This window comes from Lutzomyia longipalpis, chromosome 3, assembly GCF_024334085.1.
Source record: "Lutzomyia longipalpis isolate SR_M1_2022 chromosome 3, ASM2433408v1".
Taxonomy (NCBI): Eukaryota; Metazoa; Arthropoda; class Insecta; order Diptera; family Psychodidae; genus Lutzomyia; species Lutzomyia longipalpis.
In genome coordinates this window covers 19,008,666-19,036,577 of record NC_074709.1, presented here as the reverse complement: position 1 = coordinate 19,036,577, position 27,912 = coordinate 19,008,666, and the positions used below count along the sequence as shown (strand labels likewise).

At 34.4% G+C, this 27,912-nt stretch overlaps 1 protein-coding gene across 2 annotated transcripts; it reads right to left on the bottom strand.

The window, feature by feature from the left end:
* Positions 1-32: 32 nt before the first annotated feature.
* Positions 33-26,950, bottom strand: LOC129792445 (CD82 antigen). 2 transcript variants are annotated; one of them, XM_055831509.1, is made up of 6 exons: positions 26,475-26,950; positions 22,009-22,128; positions 17,314-17,412; positions 4,625-4,753; positions 801-983; positions 33-724 (listed from the first exon to the last, which is right to left on the bottom strand). In XM_055831509.1, the coding sequence occupies exons 2-6, from the start codon at positions 22,072-22,074 to the stop codon at positions 392-394; spliced, it is 810 nt and encodes a 269-aa protein (XP_055687484.1). In that variant the 5' UTR covers positions 22,075-22,128; positions 26,475-26,950; the 3' UTR covers positions 33-391. The 2 variants fall into 2 exon arrangements, with proteins under 2 accessions (XP_055687484.1, XP_055687485.1); XM_055831510.1 differs by having other exon boundaries at positions 26,606-26,938.
* Between the last annotated feature and the right edge of the window lie 962 nt (positions 26,951-27,912).

Genomic DNA, 27,912 nt, shown 5'->3' with positions numbered 1-27,912 from the left:
TATTTCAAAAAATAAATAAAAATGCAATAAAGTGTTTGAGATAGAAATTATATTGCCTTTCTTTCTAAACAGCTTTACACATAATAATTCAGATTATTTCGTGATTTTCTTTTACTTTTCTTAATTCTAAACATTTCCTCTTCATTTCTGCGTCTTTTATGCTCTCGCAACAATCGAAAACGTGATTCTGGACCTTCTTTTTTAATAATGTATCGTCGAGGACGAAAAAGACATTGTACAATGAGTTTCCTTATTCTTTTGTTGTTGTTGTGTGAAATGGGTGAGAATTTTTTCTTTAGTGAATTCATGTGAATTAAATGTACGCCTTTCACACACACACATATCGCGATTCCCTCCCTGTGTTCCCTCGAAAAAGAAAAAAAAATGAAATTTAGAGTCGCATTCCTCGGAATTTATCGATGGCTTTGCAGAGGCAGAATGCGAGGAAAATTGCCAAAAGCTGAATGAGTCCAATGCCAATGCCAACACCAATAATGAGGGTCTGATGGGAGAGAATCCATTCGAGGACGGCTTCATAGCAACCCCTTTTGTAGTAGCTGTTGGACTCTGAAGGGGAATACGGACAACTGGGATCCCTCAATTCGAGCAATGTTTTATCATTGAGCACACAACATGCCTCCGGGATTGTCCTGTTGCCCCGGTCACGCATCCAATTTTCCGATGAACTGAAATCTTTGTAGTCATTCACGCCGCAACAAGACATCTGTGAGGAAATGGGAAAGATTGGCCGAATTAAGTTGGGTACAAAGGGGGCAATTAAAATTAAGGGAAATTCCCACCTGCGCCATTATGTGATTCCACATGAGGGTCACGGCATCCGTGTGCTCTCGTGTTGAGTAATATCGTGATATTGTCGACTGGAGGAATTCCTTCGTCTCAGCCTTTGTTCGGTCCTTGTAGGCGGCTGCAATGCTCCCCACACAGATTTCCGCCACGAGGATCAAGATCATTAGAGATGCATACTGGTGGGGAATTAAAAAAAAAGAACAATATAAGTTTTTCTTCTTTTTATTTGCTTTTCATCTCTTAGAATGGTTCTTATAGCATTTAAAAGAAAAATTGCTCTTTTTATAGCACAAATTGTGTCTTGGCTAAAAGGTCGCAAATTTTTAATTAATTTAATCATTTCTTTAGAAATCTTCTACAAGCCTATTTTCAAACGAATTTTCTTAAACCATAATTTTTGGGGGGAAGGGTGGGGGAGGAGGGGGATAAAAATGGTGGCCAATTTCGGACTCCCCGAAAAATATTAGCTAAGGTTGCTCTTGAAATCCAATCAATTTTTTTTACAAATTAGTCTTAAAAATACCTCTAAAAATAAATCCCAAAACACTCCATCTTACGGTATAAGAAGAGATTTATTGCATTGTTTTACAAGTTTTTTTTTTAAAGATCTTACATTATATGCTAAAATACTCTCCACTGTAGTCAAGACACATTATAAAAAAAACTTTCAGGAAAACTTAACATTTAGATAAGAAACCTTCAGAAATACTTGATTGATTCGATAAATATACTTAGATTTGTTTTGAATTTGATGGATGAATAAATTTTTCTTGCTAATATTAAAGAAAATTATTCTCACCCAGTCAGATAACCAACAAAAAAAAATTATAGCACAAACTGTGTCTTGACTATGAGGTCTCAAATACTTTATTTTTTATTTTAATAAATTTTTTAAATATTTTTTTAATACAGAAAAGAATTCTCTACGATTTTTTTTTGAATAATTGACTTTAAGAAAAGACTTTGAACCGATTTAATGCATTTTATTTGATGGCGTCATTATAGAACAAATAAACAAAATCAAATATAAAATCAAAACAATTTGCCTTATGGCCTAAATCCTACAGAATATCGCTTCATATTTTTATTCATTTTTAAGGGGCTTTTGTAAGATTTTGTGTTCCAGCAAAAAATATATGTTATTCACGGTAGTCAAGACTCCTTACTGATAGTGAGAATCAGTATAAAAAACTTTGATGTTTCCCTCACACAACTCCAGAAATTTTTAATAAATTCTATTAAACTTCCTTTAAGCCCCTGTTCTTTTAGGTCTAGAAAGAAATTTAAATTTATATTCTTGGAAAGATTAAAAAACATAACAAAGTTAGAATATATTAATTTTCATTTATAGCAAAAATGTGTCCGGGCTAAAAAGCTCTTCCAAATTGCAATAAAATCAACAAACTGCGCCCTGAACTCAATGTTTCTATATTTTGCGTAAGAGGTGCAAATTAATTTAAAATAATTTTAAAAAAATTAAAAATTTTACATATTTTCGTTTCAAATTTAAATTTAATAAACTGTCACAAAATAAATCGGCTTAACGCAATATTTTACTATAATTAATTGTACATGAAAATGAAATGCAAAATACAACTTCGCACCTCATTTATGATTAACCTTGGAGGTATGGGGAGCTTTATGATCCAGTAGTGTGCAACACAGTAACGGCAACCTGCTGTAGGTTTGCAGAGATATAGTTGGGAAAATATCTATAAAAATTTTGCACTGACTTGTAATTACTGTGCATGGGGAAGCGGAAAATGTGAAAGTTTTTTCTTCATTCTCCATTTTTGTTTTATTTTCAAAATATTTCTTACACACACAAACACATTTTAATTCAATATTGTGCAATATTGAGTGAATTATTTCTGTTTTCCTCTCATGAAAAGCATCATGAATTTTTGCCTATATATGCACATATAAAAATTAATTCAATTTAACAAAACAAGAGAGAAAATTTCCAGTTCAAACCATTGGGTAATTTGTTTGGGTATTGCCGAAAAAAAAAAAGAGTACGAACCATGAATTGTTTGTGTGTGCAGACGGTGTAGAATAAATTTGCAAAATGAGGCAATTGCGCAAAGATTTTATACTGCGCAAAGATGCATAGTGGGTGGAAGTAATTAATTAACAAGGGAGTGAAGTATGTACAGAAGAATAGAAGGAAGATATACAAAATTTCATAAAACAATTGCAAGTTCCTTTTATTTTCAAAATCATGTGCGCCCTTCGCTGATGATTTACTTTAAGCATTTTCTTTTGCACTTCGTCTTACCTTTTTTTGCAGAGATAAAAAGGGAATTTTATTTTGATTTTGTTGAAAATACTTTGCGTGGAGTAATTGAAGTTGTTGATAATTTATACGTGATGATAAATTCTCCAATATGTTGGTTGAAAGTGAGTTGAATATTTAATTAATTACAAAAACACCACGTGGGCGATAGCAATTGCAAAAGAGATTTAAAACCATCACCGAGGGAATGCAAGATCTTGAACCAGAAATGTGTAAGATGTTGCACACTGTAAAAGATTAAAATGCAATCTCTTTTGCCAAAGACGATTAGTTAGTAGTTAGGAGCGAATTGGATGTAATGGCCATGGGGTCAATTGGTTGATAATAAAATTCATTTTGATGATAAGAAACAAGTTGAAAAGGAAATGATCGCGAGAAATGTGCATAAGAAAGCATTTTTTTAATTGAGAGAATGATTTAATTTGTTTTTAATTAAATTACGCTGATATGGCTTTTTTAACCTTCTCTCAATAATTAATTTGATTATTACGTGGCAGACAAAAGCGGATCCATCCATAAATCATCCTCCGAATATTCCACACCTTATCAGAATTTTTTATTAAAAGAAATTAATTGAAAGATTATAGTCAAGACACATTTGTTGCTATAAAAAATGCAACATTTTGAATAATTAAAGAGAAAATGATAAATTCTAAACATAGCTTAAGACAAAACCACAAAAAATTAATTCTTCATCAATTTCTCATCTAAAATTTCCTTCTCCGATCCCTCCCAATCTCTTTTGGCGTTGATCTATTGCTTGTACAACACCATTGTACATAATATATGGAATACAAATTGAATTAAAGAAAGTAATTCTTTTAAAATTAAGTATATAAATGAACACAATTACATTGTACTTCAGACATTTTGTACTTTTGTCTCCCGTGGCAGGTTACTTCCTCTCCGCGATGATCGACGTCTTTTTGTTGGCTCAATTGATTGGAAAGTTTTTCGAAAATTGCGGCAAAACGTGCATTTTAGATCCACTTTGTCTCACCATTTGACGAGAAAGTGATTTTTCAGTTATTTAAGCCTTCAATTAACCAAACCCATTGCAAGAGTCGCGCAACATTATGTTGATCCATCTTTCTACTTGGCTGAACTGCGGGACTTTCTACCACGATTGGAGGCATATTATATGCTAAAGCTTAAGATTGTAGGTATTTGTATAGATTTTATGCACTTGGGATGGTGAGAGGGCATGACAAAAAAAATCGAGCGTACATGGACTTGAATCACTTGAATAAAATATTAAATGGCCAGGTGACAAAGTTTTTTCTTCTTCAATTCATTTTATGATAGTAAATGGCAATTTTCCTTTTTTGCAGTCGAACCACATCTTGGCAAGAAGGAGAGTACGCGCGAAGAAAGTGAAATATTATTAAGTTGCTTTTTAAACTTTTGCACTCATTCCATTTTCAATTTATTCCCATCCACGACCATGGGATTATAATGTTGTGCACGATTTGGCTTTTAATGTTTTCTCTGCGTATTTATTGTTACAATTTTAAGACTCACCGTTGTTAGGAGACATTTACTCTCTCGAATGGCACCACAATAGCCCAAAAAACTGAGCAGGAATGTTATACTTCCGCAAACTATGAGGACATAGGCTAGTTGATCAATGACGGCGGGCTGGGTGAATTGCTGGAAGAGAAAGAGAGAAAATTGTTCATGAATTCTTTTTTTTTTATTCTTTTTTGGCTTCAATTAATAAAATACTCTCTTATTATGGTGGTCAAGTGACTGTGACCTCAGGGAGGCATAAATGATAAAAAAAAGCACAGCGATCGTGGCTGCGGTATTATCAAATTTATTTTCGACTGTCCCGCGACAGTCTCCGACCGGTCAATTTCTCATTCACATTTAGTGAAAATAAATTGTACTTTATTGCTGAAATCTCATATCCAACCTACATACATTTATCACTAATTTCGGGGGAAAATTTATTACAATTGATCCATCACTTTTGGTTTGAGGTGAGAAAGATTTTTTTTTTAAATAAAACTTGTTTGTATTTACAGGGAATTTTCTTCTTTAAAATTACAGAAAATCTTTATAGGATCCTACGTATTCTAGAGATTATTAGCACAGCTGACTAATTTTAAAAGGGTAGAGCCATTAAAATTTGCACAAATAATACTCCTTTGATAATTATTTTGGTCGTTATTCTTTTTTTTAAATTACTTTTTGCATTAAATGATTAAAATTAAGGTAAATTAACCCTCTTAACCCTTTTGCGATCACATGGAACATCGAAACATTCGATCTTTTAATGTTAACCCTTTCGCGTTTTTTGAGTCATACGGTGACCCAAACGTGAAACATTTTATTTTTTCATTTTTTTATTAACTTAATTGCTATTCCAAGTTACTAATGCATCAAATTCATGCAAAAGGGGCTAAAGAAGACGTTCTGACTGAGAAAAGTTCTCTTAAAGCATCCACAAAATAAATATCGTGATAAAAGAGTGCATGTTTCAATGTTTTTATGTTTCATGTTGAACGCGAAAGGGTTAAAATTTATCCTATGGATGCTCTTCAAAAACGTCTTCTTTGGCCTCAATTACGTGAATTTTAATTTGAAGAAAAAAACAATTAAATTCTTTTTAAAAAGGTTACCTAAGAAACATGTTTTAGAGATAAGTATCCTTCAGGCAGAAACATTTTTTTGGTGTTTCATAGAATGGCGCAAAAAACAGATTGTTTCATTTCCTGTGCTACTCTGTGAAACGTGGAATAAATGTTTCAGACCTAGTTGATAGATTTTTATTTATAAAGATGGTTTCTTAGTAAATTAACTTTATTTCGATGAAAAATAATTAATACCATAAAAATAGTCATGGGCCAAAGTTCTTGTCAAAGTAGGAGATCATTAAAAAAATAAGAAACATTTAACTCATTTAAACTATAATTGGGATGATATGGCAAAGATTTGCCCGAAAACATAGCCAATGACGTCACTACTTTGTTTTATGTGTTTTGAAATGATTGAAACATTCGCATTAATGTTTCAATAGTGTTTCGTTGGTTGGTAAGTTTGTTTGGTAATCTTTTATTCTGTTATTGATCTTTTACAAAATGAAAAGTTAAACCCAACGCAACATTGTAACCAATACGTCCGACCACCCGTGTGAAAAGAAAACTGTAATTTCCTCGCTTCCAGAAAATACAAATTGGCGAGTTTTTCTCATAAATTTCCAATGAGTTCATTTCCCCCGTAGCTCCCAGAGTGCATTAGACTGGTCGATATTCGAACAACCCACCGAGGGACCATTATTACAAATATCACCAGTCGATTTAATAACGTGCACTCACGAATTGTTGCACATCAAACAAAATGTCCCACATCAAAATAGGTCATATCACCCAGACATACCAGGAAATGTGAAATTAAATAAAATTACATTCTGGAAGAGTCAAAGAGTAATTTTTACATTTCAGTTTTTGCTGCATGCTTAAAAAAAATTACATTTATCGGTGAATAATGTGGTAGGTACATATGGAAAAATTATGGAGAATGGGCAGCATGTAGAAAACTTTCGAGAACTCTCAGTAACGCATTTTTCAATATATACCATACCCTACATTACACACATACATATGCTTCCTGTGGTGAATTAAACTTTCAAAAAGACACGCAGCATTGGTACATTTTCATCAAAACAACAATTACTCACAGTGGCTAGGCTTTCGTGTGCACAATTAAATGCACATCTGACTTTTTGCCGTCGTGAGACAAGTTTTTTTATGGCATCAAACACGTGAGGTTTTCGTGTTGAGAGCAAAAAAATGTAATTGATTCCATTTGAGTAATGAATTATTTGGTATCCTTTTCCTCAATTTAGTCTGGCATAAGGGTTAAATAAAAAGAAGAATTGTCTATTGAGTGTAGGATTAAATAGGCCTAAATAGGTCTAAATAGATCCTAAATAAGATTGATATTGCCACCTCCAGAGCTTTCGACTCATTATCCTTCCTTTAAGGAAGTAGTTTACTCATTTTGGGGTTCCCACGAGGCATAATTAGAAGATACACACTAGACACGAGAGCTACTGCAGAAGTTTGTAAATAATTCAATATAGGGTTGAAAAATCATTTTCTAGTAATATCAACTTTGAAAACTCAAGAAAGATTTGTATGAATATACTTCAACCACGCCCATATTTTACCTCAATTTTGATTTTGATGCATAAAGCAAAATGCATCAGCAAATGCTTCATTATGATGTATTTTATTCGTGGAGTATCACAGAGTTGAGTTATTACACGCATTGAAGCATATGTATTGTACTGTATATACCTAAAGCATAAGCTTTATGATCAAATAAAAGTTTGTTTACTGCGCATTTGTGTAGAATTGAGTAAAAACCACGCCCACATTTTAATTTTTTGTGTTTTCATGCAAGAAGCAAATGAATCATTGTCTTAGGATGACCGTCAAAACATCCTTATTCTCTCCACCGTCATTACACACGTCTTGGGTCATCAAGTTCCCAGAATGGGCATTGCAAGTAATGTGCCACACTCCGACATCTTTTAGGCTCTCTCCCATACCCATCATGTTACTAGCGTTGTCAGTAAGTACCGCAAACACAGTTGTGTGATACCTGGTTTGGGCCCTGTCAATGGAGCCACGAACTACCTCAAAGAGGTTATCTGCGGTTTCACGTTTGCCATTGAAGTCATAAGCTTCAATATATAGCTTCTGGCCCTCAGTGTCGTACAGAGTTGTGACTACAGTTTTTGTAGTGGCATTTGAGTTCTTCCATCCGTCTACTAGCATTACTGAATATTCGGCAACTTTCGTATTGAAGCATATGCACATAAGTAATACGTAAAAAAAATAATAAAAAAGAAAACAAGTTAAAGGGCCTTATTCAGCGACCAAGAAACCCTTGAAATTCGCTTGAAATCTTGAAATTTCAGAAAAAATTTAAAGATTTCAAGGGTTTCTTGGTCGCTGAATTAGGCCCAATATGGCACGTCCCAACGAACAAAACGTTTTGTGGTCGTATCCTTGCTGTCGTCCTGTCCGAAAGAATGGCATTCGTGATTCGCCACCTTTTTCGCCTCCACACCCCATCCCTTCAGAGGTCACTCAAGCCACAATTCCCTACCACCACTTAGCCTCCGAAGGGCCCCAAAGGGCCTCAGCGAGAAGCGTCATTGAGGGCAGTAGGAAGGGGCGTAAGCGGCGCCAAAAGGGGGAGAAATGGCCCGTCTAAAGAGAGGGCCTTATGAGGGGGAGGGGGCAAAAAGGGGCAATACTCACGATTAATCCGCGATGTCCGCCTCTCACGATGGCTGAACCCAAACTGTCCTCCTGCACTTAATGTGCAGTGGGTTTTATTGGGTGGCTCGGTATGGAGCCGAGCCGAATTATACGAGTTAAGGCAAAAATCGTTACACTCTCCCCCGCTTATTAATTGATCGCCCCGATCAATGCCACAAAACAAGGCGAGGCGATTTCCGCTACACTTAGACGCTTGATGCTATTGGGCCACAGCTAAGCGGGCCCTCGTCATCGGTCTTCCACGAATTTACCTGCTCGTGGGAACTTCATCTACACAGACGCTGCGAACGGAATACGTGTCCTCATCCACGCCCTCTCCAGAATTCTCTTGTTGGTCGGAGGTGCTTGCTTCTAGGGAATTACGCTCATGTCGAGCTTGCAATAGTCTTCGTCGGTTCCTTCTCCGCTGAGCTGGTGTCCTTGATTCACCTGTACGAGGATTGGGTCCTGGAGGTCGGTCGGGAACTTCTTCGCCTACCATATTCGCCCTGTAAGAAGGTTGCGCATGTACTGTACGGGCGTTGTGGCGATTCGACCAGGTCGCTTGTCGGCTTGATTCACACTCCAACGCTATCATAACCGCCTCATCAAGAGATTGTGGGCGTGTCATGCGGGTCCAATTCTGGACCTCGAGATCGACAATCCCATCCAGGAATTGTTGCACCGCTATTCGGTCGTGGGCGGCTGGGGGGCACTCCGGAAATGCCCTACGCACCAGCTTTCTTAGCTCATCTGCAAATGCAGAGAGCTCTTCCTTATTCCTCTGCCTCCGGGCTTTGAATTCCACATGAGACAGGGCTTGGAGGTGATCCCGCCCAAACCTAACTTGGAGGGCCGACACAAGACTATCCCAGTCTCTCCTATGACTCTCCGGAACGTTGCTGAGAATTGCCAATGCTGGTCCTCTGAGAGAGGCCGCTAGCATGGTTGTTCGTTCTACCGTGTCCCAGCCTAGTGCCGCCGCTACCACATCAAACTGCAAGAGGTACTCTTCTAGAGGCTGGCTGCCGTCGAAATGATCGACCTTAAGTCTCAAGGATCCTCTTGGTAAATCTCCCCTGGTATTGCCCGGTGTAAGTGGCCAATGTTGAATCTCCTCTAGTGGCGCTGGCTGCGAGTGAACTAGGGGAATCCTCCGTGGTAATCTAGAACGATTGCCTTGTGGTGAGAATGACGACGCTTGGGTACATCTTGTTCCACAAGGTCGATCCTCCACAGAACATGTGAAGGGAGCACACACTTGTTGCGTTACCCTCATGGGGATAGTTCCTATCGGTGCTCTACTAGTACCAGTCACTGAACAAGTGATTACTCCGGAAGCAGGGTGAGTCCAAACCTCCCTGGGCATTGGCATGGGTCTCGTAGTAATAGTTGTGATAGGACTGAACATGAAGTTTCTCCGAGGGTTCACCTGTGTGGTTCCGCCCCAGGCTCCATCATTATCCGGCAATCGAGTGGCAGTAGACAACGGTAGGCAATGAGGATTCGATCCTTCCGTCTCTGTTAAGCGAGGAGCATCTACGGTTGTCTCATCCAAATAATTCCTTATTTGTTCGTAGGTGCTATCCACTCCGACTTGTGTACTAGCCACACTTCCAATGCCTACTCCCGATTCGGGAAATTCATCCCTGAATTGCGGGGGGCATTCGGTAGGAGCTGTCACAAAGCCATAGTCATTCCTCAATTCCTCTAGTTGGTTAGAGGAAGAGGATGCTGTCAACTGCATCAGCTGCTGAGGTTGACTAGATCTTATCGCTATCTCGGGAGGTTGTTCCGTCTGCAGGGCAGTCTCATAACCGCTAGAGCGGGTATGCTCCAACCGTTCTAATATGGAGTTTATGAGGCGCCTTTGGTCTGCCATTTCCTTCCTAAACTCCCCCAGATGATCTACAGTAGTTGTTTGGAAGGATACCTGCAGCGCATCAATCTCTCGTCTTAAGTTTTCCTTCAGCTCATCTAAATAGGCACAGATCTCCCGGGCGGATGCCATCCCTTCGGGAGTGTCAGTGGGTCTTAGGGACGTCAGAAGCAAGGATCCCACTTCTGACACCAGTTGTAACGTTTTGTGGTCGTATCCTTGCTGTCGTCCTGTCCGAAAGAATGGCATTCGTGATTCGCCACCTTTTTCGCCTCCACACCCCATCCCTTCAGAGGTCACTCAAGCCACAATTCCCTACCACCACTTAGCCTCCGAAGGGCCCCAAAGGGCCTCAGCGAGAAGCGTCATTGAGGGCAGTAGGAAGGGGCGTAAGCGGCGCCAAAAGGGGGAGAAATGGCCCGTCTAAAGAGAGGGCCTTATGAGGGGGAGGGGGCAAAAAGGGGCAATACTCACGATTAATCCGCGATGTCCGCCTCTCACGATGGCTGAACCCAAACTGTCCTCCTGCACTTAATGTGCAGTGGGTTTTATTGGGTGGCTCGGTATGGAGCCGAGCCGAATTATACGAGTTAAGGCAAAAATCGTTACAGTATTCTCATTGAATACTTCAAGTAAAATTTATAAAACTATGAATATCCTAGAGAACGCTTGTAGATAGCTCATATATGTCTCTCAGACCATTATGAGCCAATCTGGCGCACTAATAAGGGCCTACAAGAGTTCTCTAGGTTTATCCTATAACAGTCTCATAACTATCTACAATAAATATTATAAGAAAATGAAATACTTATTAGTGCCGTCTTGTAATACACTATGAGAAACTTATAAAACTGCTTATAGGAACGTTATAAAACTTACGAAAAAATTCGTAAAATTTTTAAAAAAGATTTTTAATTATTATTTTTTTTTCCAATTTTCTATATTATTTTGTTTTTTTTTTTTTTTTGATATTTCGAATTTATATATCAAATTATTTTGTGATTATATTATGTATGATTAATTCATTTTATAATTGATGAACATATGTCTTGGATAACTTCCTCTGCATCCCGGGAACATTTCTGAAAGAGTTAAGAATACACACATATCTTGCCAGGCAAATGTGTGAATTTCGTATTTAACAAAACTCCTCAGAATTTATTTCTACCGAAGTATACGGGATATTTGGTACACTTTTATACTCGTAGAACATTATGAGAGCTCTTAAGAACCTTCTGAGAATTGAATTCTTATAACGATCTAGTTAGCTCATCAAAAATGCTCTAACAAAATTTCGCATCTCCCTTGAGAAAGTATTGTACGTACGAGATACATTTACTTTTTCATGTGAAAAATTGCCTTTCTCAGCTACCATACTTTTGCATGGTAGAGGCTATATGTCAAAGCTAAATAAATACGAGAAAAAATACTTTCTTTTTTTTTTCTTTGAAAAATCAACTGGATAATAAATTATTGCGCATATTAGATCTCAAAAAATAACTTATATTTAGCAATAAAAATAAAACTTTAATAATAATTTTTCATCAAGGGGAGAAAAAAGTTTCATAAAAATCTTATAAGCAGTTCTATAAAATTCTTATTGCATGCTATAAGTTTTCTTTTAAGTATATTTAACTTATAATACCCCATTATTGAACATATTTTCTTGTAGATGATTGGTTCTATATAAATAGGCTGTAGGCTTTTATAAGAAGAGACTATTGGAATTATTTTCCTGAGAACAAAAGACTCATATCGAAGTCCTATAGAGAACTACAATCATGGCTTTTAAGAAAAAAATTCTAGTAGAATATATAGCCTATTGAATCCCTTAATAAGACAAAAAGTTCTGTGTTACACCATTATAACACCTTTTTAGAACTTTTAGTCTTTTAAGCCAAATGAAATGTTTGTTGGGGTGTTTTGAGCATTTGAGAATACAAAATAACTGAATGAGAAAATTGGGAATTTTTGAAATTCTCCTTCCGGTGAATTAAATAAAAATCTATCCTCCACAGCCACTGAGGATGACACGCAGAGTGTCGAAAGCTCTGGCAATTCGAATGTTTTAATTGCTCATTCACGAAATCGACGCTCACCGGAAGGAGAATTTCAAAAATCCCAATTTTCTCATTCAAAATCACACGTCGGCTTACCACAATATACAAAATAACGCTCATATTTTACCTTAATTTACATTGTGACGCACGAAGCAAATGCATTATTGCTTCAAGACAACAATTAAAAAAAATCTCACGAAATTTACTTTGATTGCTATTTGATGGTATGTGCTGCACATGAATTGAAGCATATGCATCTGAATCATTAGCACACAAGATTGAAAAACTATATTATGAGGATCTAAAAGTGAATAGACACCTTTTTTTAATCAATCAGAAGTAAGTTTATTTATTATTTTCCTCGATTTCTTTGTAGAGAGTACATCAGTATCTAAAGCTATAGCTGCAATTTTTCACACAAAAAATTGTTGCAGAAAAAATGTCTTTCTTGCCTTCAGAAGAAAATGTTTACAAATATGTTATCCAGAAGGCATAATTTGATTTATTTTAATTAAAAATTCTAATCTCCTTTGTTTACACAAAGATCTGACCCTACTTCCTGCCAAGATGTTCAATCTCTCTGTATTGCAAAGGCATCCCAACATATAAAATTCCCCTCAATCATTCAGCAAAGTCCCACAACACCTCCCACTTCTTTTTCCTCATTCTCTCTCCGTGGCATGTAAATAATTGTATAGAGGGGGTTGTGATTTGAAGAAGAACGTGTACATATACAATGAAGCATAAAAAGCCACAAAGTGGGTACTAATCATGGGAAATTCTGTGAAATTATTAAAGAATAAAATATAGGGGAGACCGGGGTAAAAATAGTCAATTTGCATAAATCCTTATCTGCAGGATTCCCCAAGGGCAAGAAAATTTCCTCGATAGGTCATTCTTATAGGAAATTTCCTGGCCTACAACTTTGTCTCAGACCACTTTTCTCTATCTCCACAGAAAATATGAGTTTTCGAGCTTTTCCTAAACCCTTCCGCTTCTGACTTTTTTTAAACGCGGCGGGTAAATATAGTCACCAGTTGGCTAAATAAAGTCGGTCGAATTTTCCGACATTTCCAATGATTTTTCACCTGAGTGATTGATAGTAGTTGATAGCTAAACTTCTCAACTTTTGATCCGCGACAAGGAATTTCACTTTTATACGCACTAAAACAGAGAATTTTGCGATTTTCTCAAACACGCCATTTTGCAACAAATGAATAGAAAATATGTCAAAAATTTCGATCTCCCATATGATTTACATGGGATGACTAGATCTACCCCAAGGGGTATGTTTTGATTCAAAAAATTGTTGAGAAAAATCATTAAAAGTTATTGAAAAATACACCTCGGCAACGTTTTCTGAAGTAACCCAGCTAGTGAGAAAAATTATCAGATTGGAAAATTGCTGAAGGAAAACTTCGGAAAACTCGTTTTTCTCAATACGCAAAAGTTTGGGAAATGGGCCAAAAATCTATTTTCATTTTTAACTCCTAAAGTACTGATCGGATAACCTCCAAATTACTGTCAAAAATTATAGGTTGGTAGGGCTTTCCACCCTAATTTTTTCCGATTTTTCCGATTAATAACTTCGGAGAAATTGGCATTTGAAAATTCGAAAATGACTATTTTTACCCCGGTCTCCCCTAATTTGAAAATGTTGTAAATATTTTAGTAGAAGAGCTCAAATTTCTAACGATATTCCATCTCAATGTAAGTTGAAAACTTTGTGCTTCTTTGGGCGAGTGTTCTGTTTTCTAGTTCAACCAATATAATGACGCTTTTGTAGTGAAAGAGGCACACAATGGAATTAGAAAGGTGGCTTTATCGAAAACACTTGCCACACATTCACTTTTTGGTCGGCAAAAGGGAAGCTTTCTGGTGGATACAATAAAATATGAATATTTCGTGTTGAAAAATATGTTGGGATTTGTAGATGACGCGAAGCACACGGCTGTGGGGGGATTTTCCCGATTAATGTTTCAACAAATTCTGCCCCAATAGAGAAGAAATTGAATTTCTTGATGATGGGAAATGGGTCAAATAATGTCGATTGGATGTGCTTTTTACATTCAGCAGGAATAAAAATTTTAGATTTGATTTGTTTTTGGAGGAAGAAATTGAAAGAAATTGAAGAAAACTTTAACACAAAAATCAAAAGTTTCTCTGGGTGGAAAATTGGTGGATTTTGTGGCACTTGTACGGTCCTCACGTTCGATAAGAGTCACAACTTGTTGCATAAGCACACCATAAATTACTCGAGTACACAATATATTCTTATTGAGTAAATTTATTTAAATTAGCATGTCTTTATGGAAATTGCGCTTACAACCCACAAATTATGACTATGCCTCTCTTGTGTTTTTCAAATACAATCACTCCGCATTTGCCCATGTCTTTTGCTCTATGCGAATTGTCTTCTTCATCATTAGTACTTACATTATGCCTCTTCTATTATGTGGAAATTTATTTATTTAAAAATTTAAAAAAAAACATATCCACACCGTTCGTGGAAAAATCCCGTGTTATTCAACACTTTGTTCTCTCTCCGGAGAGAAGGGTGTTAAGAAAAATTCCAAAGAGGAAGTCCGATGGGAAGTACAAGAAAAAAGCACACACACAACACCCAAGCATCATAATACCAAAAGGCAGTGAATTTGTATGTTCTTTTGGGACAGCACGCAAGGAAATGAGGAATAATTAAAGAGTGGAAAAATCTTTAGTTCTGATCTAAACAAGAATTACCTTGAGAATTTATTTAAAAAGTCTCCCAAACTTCCCAACACCTTGAGTGAGAATGTTTTTTTTTCTTCAATCATTGGCAGGTTGGAAAGTCATTGAAATCGATTGTTGGAATTTTGAGGGATTGGAACTTTCCGATTGTCTTTCAGTTTGATGAGAAATGTTTTACGTTCTCTATTGTCTTGACAAAAAAATCAAATAAAATACGTTGTTTGCCTCGATAGGTGTCCCTCAGGGGGTGAGTTTTTTCTTCAATTCGCACTGGGAAGTGCTCAAAGACAAATTTATGCGAATATTTCAATTGCAACAAAACAAGAATTAATTCTTCTTTGTCTTAAGAATTTTCTTTATCCAACTATGAAGAAAAAATCCCTCTCTATTGCAAAATCTGTTGATAAAGAGACGAAAAAAAAACGTGAAAGACTTTCCTCACCCACCAAGTGAACCGTTTATAGCAACTTGTGTGGTTTTCCTGAAATGCAATCTACCTGAAAATTCCAATTAAACAACACGCCACAATATCAACCACAGACATCGAGTATTTTCATTCGTGAAAGAAATAGATGCTTGTGTGTAAAAAAAATAAATATTTCCTAGCACAATTCCCTCAATTTGCTAAATTAAAAAAAAAAGAATTCACCTTGTTTATCAAAAAGAGCCCATATTACCCATATTGCTCAATAGAGCGTTTATTTTTCATCGCTCAAAAGAAAAAGAAATGTTTTATAAATAAATATCGGAATGAGTAGAGAAAATAAACATAAGGTAGTGGACTTTGTTATTAGTTCTTGACCACTTGTCGTTTGTTTTTGCATGTTAATCTTACCAAAACAGAAGGGAAGTAGAGCGTTTTTGCAAAAAACAGGGAAATAGTATAATTTTTTCTAATTATTGTGATCAAATTGCTGGTTGGATATTTTTTTTTATCAAGCAAAAAGATTTTTCTTTTAATTCCTATAACATTTTCTTGGGGCTAAGAATTTATTTTTTCTAGGGGAAATACTGTACTAGGAACAAAAATTAAGAAAACAGTGAAAAGATTAGATTGGTTAGTTATTAGTTTGTTAACCCTTCGTGTGCCAAGAGTCAAATATTCAGGAATCATACCGTCCGTAAGGATTTTTTTTTACAAATGTGGCAAAATCAAGCATGAATTTAATAATTTCTAGTTAGATTCTAAGAAGTCTTTCATCCATTTTACAGCAGAAGTCTATTTTTTAAAGGAATTGTAATAATTTTTTAAAAGAATATTATTTTCATTCATTTTTAAGACCTCGCCGGAGAAGATATAATGTTTATTTAAATCGACGTAAGAAATTAAAATCCTTAAATTCAATAAAACTGAGGAAAACAAGTGTAGATTGACCGTTACGCTAATTTTTGAACTGATTTTTTTACTGGGGGATTTTTCTGGCTAAAGTGGCCAATTCGAGTTTTTTCAATCGCCACTGAATTAAAATTAAATTCTACATCGATGTATAGGGGAGTTTTATTACTTCAAGATCGTGGAAAGAAAACTAGGAAAGATATATTCTTTTGAGAGAAAATAAAGGTCAAACTTTTGAGGTTAGAAACCTCGATCCTCCAAGTGTTAATAACTGTTTTAGTTGTAATCGGATCTACCTGTCATTGCTATAAAATCTTATTAGATAACTAAGAATCGTCTTAAAGATTATTCTTTTATTTATCAGATTTATCGACTGGTAACACTAAAAGATAGATCTGAGGTCGCTTAAATACCCAACATGGCATACTAAAGGTTAAATCTACGAAGTAAAAATATTGGATGATTTACAATATCCGTTTTTTCCTATAAAAACATTTTTAAATTGATTTTTATTTCAAGAGGTAGCCTAATTATTCTTCATTTTTAAAGAATGATTTATAATTTTGTTAGCAATGAAGAACTGGCATTAAATCACGAATAAAACAGCATTGTCTCACATTTCAACGATCCTGTATTGACTTTAAATTCAACGTGCAATAAATAATTAATAATATTAAATTCGTCATTTTTGGTATATCAATGATTTTTCCCATAAGGAAAATTTAATTATCCACCTACGACAATGAATTACAAAAAAAAGAAGTGGTATTTGCAAATGCAATTTGAATGCGTATGCCAAATACGACAACACTTGAAATTCATCTCTTATTATCAAGCATTATTGGCACAATTTCTTGCCTTCAAAGCTTCTTTATTTTATAATTTTCATTGAGCAAATAATTGTAAAAATTTAGCACGTAAAAACTCACCTCGAGATGTTCATTCTCCACCATTTTTAGGAGAGCAACAAATGATGATTTGTCTGCTGCCAGCCATATCCCAATACCCAGAACCACTGTGCCGAGAATCTGCAAATACCAAAAGTCACACACATGAGTGTCTGAGGAATTCCTCGTTTGAGAAATGAAATATATTTTATGCAGAATTCTCATACTCTGCTCATTCAAGCACGGCCAGACAGAAAATATATAATTCCGGAAATTTCAATTTCTCCCATTCACACGATTTTTTGCCGTGCGCATTTTTTTTTTACTATTGTACATAATACAAATAATAATATGAATGAGTATGACTAAAATGTTGATGAATCAGGGCATTTTTTTTGGTAAAACCGTAGACAGTGAACTTTAAGGTTTTGCGATTTATGGATTTTCCGGTCAAATTGGGCAATACCCGCATTTATAAGGAAAATAATTAGATATATTTTTTTACTTCCTGAATAATTTGATTTATTATTTTTATATACCTTCGATGCATTTGGGAATTCCTCAATAAATTAGCAACAAGTAGTACAAAGTTTCAAAAAAATCGTCTTCCTACTTAATGATCATTATCAGAGCCTGACTTGTCTACATTTTATTCCTTTAAAATGTTTAAAATTTAATTCAATAAAACTCTTTGTTCTGTACACACAAAATCTGCAAGAAATTAGAAAATATCTTCAAGAAGAACTAACTGAACTTAACAACAATTGCGATGATTCACGCGTGAATCACACATTTTCTGGGCAATTTATCCCATATCTACTGTATGGGGAATTTTCATAAAGACAAGCACTTTGTCGGTTTTGTAAATTGAAAGTAACTTCACTTTCGTTTGTTTCTCAATCTTTTTTCTCTCTCACCCCGAAAATCTTTCGCAATGCGTAATTCCATTGAGAGGAAAGCAATTTCTTTCACAGCCACTGCTTTCGCAAACACCTTTGACAGCCAGTGAGAAAATTATCCCGAGAAAATGCCAGAGATGTATTGTTTCTTATCAGTGTGTTATGATGAAATGATTGAGAAGGAAGTATAAAATTGGTTTATTATTTTATGAATTTATAATTTGCTTCCAACTCTCAATTAGTCACTCAACACAGGGTTTACGTGCATTGTATTAGTTTGTGAATTGAGTGAAAATATTTAAAGTTCATGGCACGTGCTTGTTTTTCATAGTTTAAAAGAAATATGAGTGACAATTTCCGGATCAATTTAACTAATAAGGGATGATTGGAAGTGAGTGGAAATTTTAGGTAGGTACTTTATTGAACGATTTTTGAGTCAATTTTGAAATTAAAAAAATATAAGTAGGGGAGACCGGGGTAAAAATAGTCATTTTCGAATTTTCAAATGCCAATTTCTCCGAAGTTATTAATCGGAAAAATCGGAAAAAATTCTGGTGGAAAGCCCTACCAACCTATAATTTTTGACAGTAATTTGGAGGTTATCCGATCAGTACTTTAGGAGTTAAAAATGAAAATAGATTTTTGGCCCATTTCCCAAACTTTTGCGTATTGAGAAAAACGCGTTTTCCGAAGTTTTCCTTCAGCAATTTTCCAATCTGATAATTTTTCTCACTAGCTGGGTTACTACAGAAAACGGTGCCAAGGTGTATTCTTCAATAACTTTTAATGATTTTTCTCTACAATTTTTTGAATCAAAACATACCCCTTGGGGTAGATCTAGTCATCCCATGTAAATCATATGGGAGATCGAAATTTTTGGCATATTTTCTATTCATTTGTTGCAAAATGGCGTGTTTGAGAAAATCGCAAAATTCTCTGTTTTAGTGCGTATAAAAGTGAAATTCCTTGTCGCGAATCAAAAGGTGAGAAGTTTAGCTATCAACTACTATCAATCTCTCAGGTGGAAAATCATTGGAAATGCCGGAAAATTCGACCGACTTTATTTAGCCAACTGGTGACTATATTTACCCGCCGCGTTTAAAAATATAAAGCGAAAGAACGGTAAGTAAAACTTACGGGCTGTGATTCTTTCTTTGTCAGTGAAATGTGAAGATGGCTGAAAATTGAAGATGGGCAAATTTTGAGGAGAGACTTACTCGCGAGCCGAATCACAGCCAACGCGCAGAAATTTGAAGAAAGCCTTAATCGTGGCGGGCGTTGGCTGTGATTCGGCTCACGAGTAAGTCTCTCCTCAAAATTTGCCCATCTTCAATTTTCAGCCATCTTCACATTTCACTGACAAAGAAAGAATCACAGCCCGTAAGTTTTACTTACCGTTCTTTCGCTTTATACTGTTCCATCCATGCTATATTTTTATTTAATATTTATCTTTACATTTTTATATGTATATATAATGTGTATATCTATGCATTTATATATATTTTATTTTACTTTTATATATGTATATATAAAACGCCCCGCTTCGCGGGGCGTTGGTCTTATGCAACTCAAGATATGACATGTTAACTTTAAAACGCGATATCTCCGGAACGGCTACATAGATTTTCTTCATTTTTGGCATGATGAAAGATATTATAGCCAGCAATAACATATCAAAATTTGAAGCAATTCTATAAAGCGGTGCTCGAGATATTCATCGAAAACTCATCGAAAATTTTGTTTTCGATTTTAGCGCCACTTGCGGTCATTTTTTGAACTTGCAATGTTCCGAGCAGTTGTAGGGCTCATTAATATCTTTCATTTGAGCCCGAGTTGATCAAAATCGGTCAAGCCGTTCTCGAGTTATGGCCGATTTTCGATGATAATTTGTGACGGCCATATTGGCTAAACGGCTTGGCCGATTTTCGAAAATGAGGTATCGTTGGAAAGGTCTTGATGGCCCCTACAACATATCAAAATTTCAGATTTTTACCTATTACAGGGGCTGAGATATAACGAAAACAAAATTTTGAGGTTATTCAAAATGGCGGACGGGGGGCTGGGGGGTGGGATTTGACTTCATAATCGGATGTCTTCCAGTCGATATATGAACTTTGCCGTTGACCGCAAGTCTCTATCTATCACCGTTCTCTTGTAATTTAGCAAAAGGTTCCGGCCGGACGGCCGGACGGACGGACGGACGGACGGACGGACACATTTTTGGCGCATACGTTTTTTGGAATGTGGGGACCCTAATTCGTGCTCATCCCAAGTTTGAGCCCGATCTGACGACTTTGCATTTTAGAGTGTACACAGAAGCTGTGCTTCTTTTAAGAAAGAATCACAGCTAAAAGTCAGAAGTGGAAGGGTTTAGGAAAAGCTCGAAAACTCATATTTCCCGTGGAGATAGAGAAAAGTGGTCTGAGACAAAGTTGTAGGCCAGGAAATTTCCTATAAGAATGACCTATTGAGGAAATTTTCTTGCCCTTGGGGAATCCTGCACATAAGGATTTATGCAAATTGACTATTTTTACCCCGGTCTCCCCTATAAAAAGTTTCACAAATAGCCTTAAAAGGCAAATTAAGAGCAAAAAGATTTTTGTTTTAATTCCTAAACATTTTATTGGGGCTAAGATTTTTTTCCAAGGAAATACTGTGGTTATACTATTAAAAAAATTAAGAAATTAGTTAAAATCGGTTAGTTATTAGTTTATTAGCCCTTCGTGTGCCGTGAGTGAAATCCTCAGCAACGAACCCCAAAGATTTTCTTGTAAATTAGGCAAAATTAGTAAAGTACAATTTAATTAACTTCCCGCTAAGCCCGGAGAAGATTTTCAAGGAAAAATTTTTTTTTTAAGAAATTAAAATATATTTTTAAATAATATTATAGGATTATTTTTACAAGCAAATTAAGAGGTAGATTCTGATAAAAATCCTTTATTTTCTTTTCTTTTAATTCGTTAGTTGTAAGATTTTTGGTATTCTGGGAAAAATCTTAAAAGATTTTGATATTTTTTTTGTTTTTTTAATCGGATTTAAAAGATAAATATTTTTCCATGGCTCTTTAAAAATATCTCAGAATGTTTTCGGGAAGAACAAACTTTTATAGAACGACTATAAAACAATTTAAAAATACATATTTGTCAAAATTATACAACAACTTTTAAGTTCTAAAATAAAAAAGAAAAGATTTTTATCAGAATCAACCAATAAGTTTATAATTTCTATTTTTTTTTTAAATTGCTTCTAAAATGACTTTAAAAAAGTCCTTATTCTTTGCCACTCAGACAAGCATTGTCTTGTGAAATTGTGTTATTGTATTGTGAAAAATCTTTAAATCTGTAAATATGTAATAAAAAGATTATTTAACTTTAAAAATAATTACAATTCCTATATATAGGACATTTGTGGTTACATCATTTACCGACCTATAAGTATGCTACAAACAGGTATTTTTAAAATAAAACATAAAAATGTGTTGTTGTTTTTATATGTGAACCACAAATTAAAAAAAAAACCTTACAAAAGCAACTCGCGGTTTATTACTGCTTAATTGCAAATTCTCATTGAAATGGAAAGCATAATTCCACACCGTGAGCACCACACTGTAGGTGGCAAAAATGTGAATCCAAAAAGGCATCAAAATCAAGGTTATATTAATTTCGTCAGAGACATTTCCACTACTGCTATATATACACATAAACATTATGTACAATGTAGTTATGAAATGCTCTTAATCTTTCACATCTGATACATTTGTAATTGACTTCGTGTGCAAACTCTCGCCTCAAGAAAAGTTTTTTTTATTTTAGTTTAAGAGTTATGTATTAATACTTACGAAAAAGATAAAGTTGAACAGGCACAGCACATATTTGGCTATCCATGTTCCACAGTCGAGCGACATTTTGTTGAATTACTTTCCGCTTGCACAAATTGACACCGAGAGAACCAAATTAACCTGCAATTAGAGAGGAATTTTTATTTAGTTTTAGAATTAATTCAAGTCACCTCTATTTGCATGCATCACGCACGCAACATTGATTACACTCAAGGGGAGGTTCAGTAGAACGTGATGCTATTTTTTTCTCACTTTGACTATCTTCGTTCGTAGAATAGAATGAGAAATACTTGTAAGTATTCATCGTGGGATATCACATTTCTATTCCCAAACAGAGCGATCTCTCCCCACCTTATTTTCGAGCTCAATTATGTTCTGTGTGAGGTGAAGAGACTCTTTGGAGGCAGCTGCTCCTCATACATACACTTGTTGCATTGCATAACTTCCCAACTATATGTACATATTCTTTGCGAACCAATGCAAAGTTGTGGTGTTGAGTTCTCTTTTCAGACAGCCTTTAGCTTTATGTGTAAAAAATCACATAAGAGTTTTATGCTTGTTTACGTGAAATATTTTGATATCTACAATCCCAATATAAATATTTGGAAGTGGAAGATCTGAAGAATTTCTCAGAATGATTTATAAAATGTTACGGGGTGAACGTTATATTGTAGGTACCTACATGTAGGTATATTAATATCAGAAGAATGAACCTAAAGATAAGATTTTTATTTTAAAATTCAAAAGAAACAGAAAAGGTTTTCAGGAATATTTTTTAGCAGAGAACATAATTAAAATTTCGCATTATGTACCCTACTTAATTATGAGAATTATTCATCAGCGGTCCTTCATGGGTTTGGCGACCCAAATACCTTAAGGTATAAGGAGTGGGGAATGGGATAATTATTATTCAGTCCTAATGTTAAAGAAAATTGTTGTTGATTTTTTTCTTGTTCTAGTCTTTTCTTCTTGTTTATTTGTTTCATTTTTGTAGAAATTAAGAAACACAAAATATATGATTTCTTAAACATGTCTTCAATTTTCTTAATCAAAAATTAAGATTTCATAAGATTTTTAAAATTTTCTCAAAGTTTTCAAAGTTTTTTTCTTAAAGTATTTTTCATAGTGTTCTTAAACGAAAGTTAAGATTTCTTAATTCAGACTCAACCTGGCTAATTTGTTGAAATTTTTTTTTAATTGTTTTCAGTCAAAATATGCATTTAGCCCGATTAGGACTGACTTAAGAAGTTTGAAGTTTTGCTTAAGAATAATTCGAAAATTTTCAGTTTTTTAAAGAAAATTTAAGAAGTCATAGAAAACTAAAAGAAAATCTTTAGAATTTTTTTTAAACAAAATCTTAAGAACTCTAAATTTTCGCTTAAGAAAACCTTTTTATAAAAGTTTTTCTTAAGAAAATTTAATACATGCTTATGAAAATTTAAAATTTTTTAAGAAAACTTAAGCGAACTTAATAAATATTAAGCAAACTTAAGAAATTTTTAAACTGTCTGACTTTCACCCATAATTTAAAATCTACAATTCTTGCTTATTAAAGATTTTTAAATGGGCAATTAATTGTTTTTTTTTTTATATGAATATTGAAGAAAAGTATTTAAGAATTTAATTTTCCATGTTTATTATTATTAAATTATTTTCAATGAGAGATTCAGACTTTAAAAATAAGGTAAATCACATTAAAATTTTTCTTCAAAATCGGAAAATCTCTGAAGAAAAATAAATATAATACTCTCACAAAACTTTAAAAAAAATTGTTGATAAGTTACTCCCTTTTCTTCAGGAATTTTCATTTTTAATTTAAGATTTTTTAAAAAGTTTACATAACTGTCTCTCAATCTATGAAATACTTCTATCAATCATACTATAATAATATTACCTACATTATATTTATTATGAAATTAAGCAAGCAAAAGATGAGCTACATTGCTCTACTTTTACATAACTATACTCACATGAAAAATAAATGACCGCAGTAAGAGATAAATTGTGAAATATTTCGTGATTTTCTATTGAAGAAAATACATTTCAAGATGAAGTGAATTAAATTGAAAAGATATGCCTCAGAAGAAGTAATTCAATATCATCTAATTATCACAAATTATTCGCCAATTTGCATGGAGGTAGGTAGGTACCTCCTCCAGCGTTTATTTTGAGAAAAATACACAAACCGGCAACGCTACGAGGCTCTACCATAAGATATTTAGCATCGATATAGGTCAGAAGTTTTCTCTGTGTTTTTCTGTGTATTCTCCGCATTATCGCATTGTTTACAATTTTTACGTAAAAACCACACATCTCTCTTTGCGCTCATTTCTATTTGCACGTTTTTTTTTTCAGCTTCTCCATCTTCACTTAAACAGCAGTATATGCTATCCTCAACTCTTCAATATTGGTCGTACATAAATAAAGAAGTAGAGGGAAAAAAAACATGAAATAAGTGATGTGTTGGTGGGTTTATTTTAAACATCTGTACATGTCGTGACGGTGGAAATCTCCCGCGAAAAAAAAACTCAAACGCATGATATACAGACAGGATGGAAGATATCAATTAAAAATGCAAAATGTCTGTGAGAATTTGTAAAAGATAAGAATTGATTTGCAATTGTTTACCACACATTCATGTATCCTACACGAAATTTCTCTCCTTTTTCTTTTAGTATCCACTTTCAAATTTTCCCATGAGTTTTTTTTTCGGTGTAAATTTCAGTTGGGACGCTTACTGCGTCAAAGGTTTACTTAGCGGTGTGATATGGAGAAATTTTGTAGAGCTCATGACTCTTGCTCAAGAGATGTTGAGTGAAAGAAGTTCCCAATAGGTTGAATATATATATATATATATATATATATATATATATTGCATAAAATGACCTGTAAATAGCCGTGGGCAAAAAAGGGGTGTTCATTGAGAAAAAAAGAATGCCATACAAATCCAAAGAAATAGATAGTGGGAACATACAAAAACAAGTAGCGTAGAAGATTATCTACATTAATTTTTGGATTGTATTTAATAGCCCTAATGGCACATTAAAGTTAATTTTAGTTTTATGTTGTAATGAAAAAAAATCTGTAAGCCCATTAATTATAAATTAGGACACTGACTTGAGTTGGTCATGATGTATAGGTTAGGGGAATCAAGGAATACGATAAAAACAAGAAGAAATGCTTCCATTGTTATCAGTTGAAAGCGAGGGGTAATTGTCAAGAAAAAATCAATTATTAAGATTTCATCGAAAAGATTAAGGCATAATCGGAAATACTTCGGATTAAGAACAATCGATAGATTTGGGAATTATTCTGAATTAATCGATATATTTATTTTACACCTGACTACCAGAATAATCGTCTACCTACATTCGTATTATTCGGATAAATAATCAGTGTCCGGATTTTTCCGGAAATTATTTTCGGAATTCGTTCCAAAGACTTAAATCATTTTAGAATAGTTCTTAATAATCAAATATTTTTATTATTTATTATTTCATAAGGAATGTTCCGGAATAATGTATTTTTCGGAAATTGTTGACAAAACTAAAATTATTAATGGGATAATTTTCCAATGCTCTTGATTCTCAAGTCATTCTTGCAAAGTGTTTGATGCAAAAATAAATTGTAGATTATTTGGCATTATATATTCAAATTCTAAATTTCACTCCGAAATACTATAGCCAGTCTCCGGAATTCACTCGCCAATGATATTGATTCTGAAGTGAGTTTAAGATTTTTTTCGAAAAAAGTTCTTAAAAACTTCGTTCTAGAATTCAGAACCTTCCGGGATCTTCCGGATTCTTCCGGAATAATGTATTTTTTGTAAATGTTATTCAACACACGAATTATTCATTTTCAGAATTATTTAATCTTGAAACAAAGTAAAGAATATTAGACAAAGAAATATGTTCATTCCAGAATACTGTTCATATCCGGAATATTCGTCAATATTCCGAATATTCGGTAATAGCATTTTTTTAATCGGAAATATACGGCTTATACTGCGGATAAACACCTTTTGGGCAAAAGAATCTGAGAGAAAGTCATGTAGGAAAAGAAAGAAAACTTTTCTATTTATAATCTTTCTTCTCTATATCATACCAAGGGGAGGCTATAAGTAAACTTAATCCCCAACATTTCCTCTAATACATATATCCTAGAAGAAATAATATTTTCTAATATCTCATGTTTTCTTGTAATTTTTCTCCAAAAATTCTTTTAGCCAAATAAAAGTCTCAAAATGGTCTCATCTCTATGTGTTTTGTTTAAATCTTTCCATTCGCAATGTTAAGTCCAAGAGTCCAAGATTAAAATCTCTTATGAATACCCTCTGAATGAAAGAGCCTATAACTGTAAAAGTCTGCGAAAAGCGAGAGACAAGTCTTGTGGGCTTTTTTCGGCTACTTCTTGGGGGCAATCAAGAAATTCTTTAGCATTTCAAATACCACTCAGCAGATACTCACAGGCGTGTCGTGAGAAGATTTTATATCATGTTACAAAATATAAATCCAAGAAATGCTTAAATGTGTTCTCAAATGCTCACAACTTATAATTCTTTTATTTTCACACTAAACACAACACTATAGATCCTCACTTTTTTTTCAGGTCATTCGCACGAAGTATCCTTTTGCGCAGAAAAATATGAGGCAATAAAAGGTGAATGATCCCGCGCTTCCTTTTTCCTTGATGTGGAAAAGCCCCCAAAAAACGATGATGATGGTTAAATCAATGGGGGGAGCCGCACTTGTGAAATTCTCAGGAAGGGTGTCACAACAAGTGAATTTGGGTGCCAACAACCAATAAACTTCCTCTCACACCACACAGAGTGAGAAAATTACAATTTGGCCACTGTTACGCGACGCAGCAACAAAGAACTCCGCACTGCAACCGTTCAATTCTGCTGTGAAACTAAACTCTCTTGCCATGGCTTCCAACTGGAAAATCAACTTTTGCCTCTCATATGCCTCGCGAACGGTGCATGTGTTGGAAAAGAAATCTTGCGGATGTATGTGGGGAGGAAAATGTTGATGTGGTTTCACATACATGGGCTTTTGTGTTTGAAATGCGCGGCAAAATTGCGCTAGAGTGCGAAAATTTCACGATGAAAAGCAAAAAGTAATGTTTCAGGTGAAATTTTTGAAAGAAATTCGTATGGAAATAGTGGTTATAATGTTCTTATTTGAACATCAGGCTTTAATTAATATTTCAGTTAGAAGATTGACAATTTAAAATGCAGTTTCACATGCAAATTGATCTTTTCTTTGATACCAAAAGAAATTATTGGAATCTTAAGAATAGAATAATACGTGTCTTTCCTAAACATTTCTATGGGTGTCTATAGTATTTCAAGAATTCTTTAATTCTCTGACCGATGAAACATTAGTACGAATGTTTCTTGTATTTAAAAAGACAGTTTGTTTTATGAGAAAAAAGGTCCGTCATTTTTCAACATTTTTCAACATTTTTCAGCAGATCCCAATAAAAAAATAGTAAGTTTGTTTGGATATATTTCTTATTCATTATTTTGATCCTCCACACGACTGTTTTCTTTGTGTTTCTTCGAAAAAAAAAAGCATAATGATCATGAATAAACTCCTTCCATAACAAAAACATTTTCATTTACAAGAAAAATCCAAGATTTTTTCATACCTTAATTGAAAAATTCATTTTAAATTTCAACAAAACATAAAAGCATAATTCGGAAACTAATATTCCCTCCAACACAAATGGAAAGCGCGCCTAAATTGCTTGATACTGTCTGTGTGTGTGTTTTGAATTAAAATGAACATTAGTGTGCATTTTGATTGAAGACATGAGGGGGACTCCCTTTACGACCAAAACTACATTCAATTCATTCAACTTCTCGCGCGCGCACTAACACAGTTCCAGGTCATCCAATTT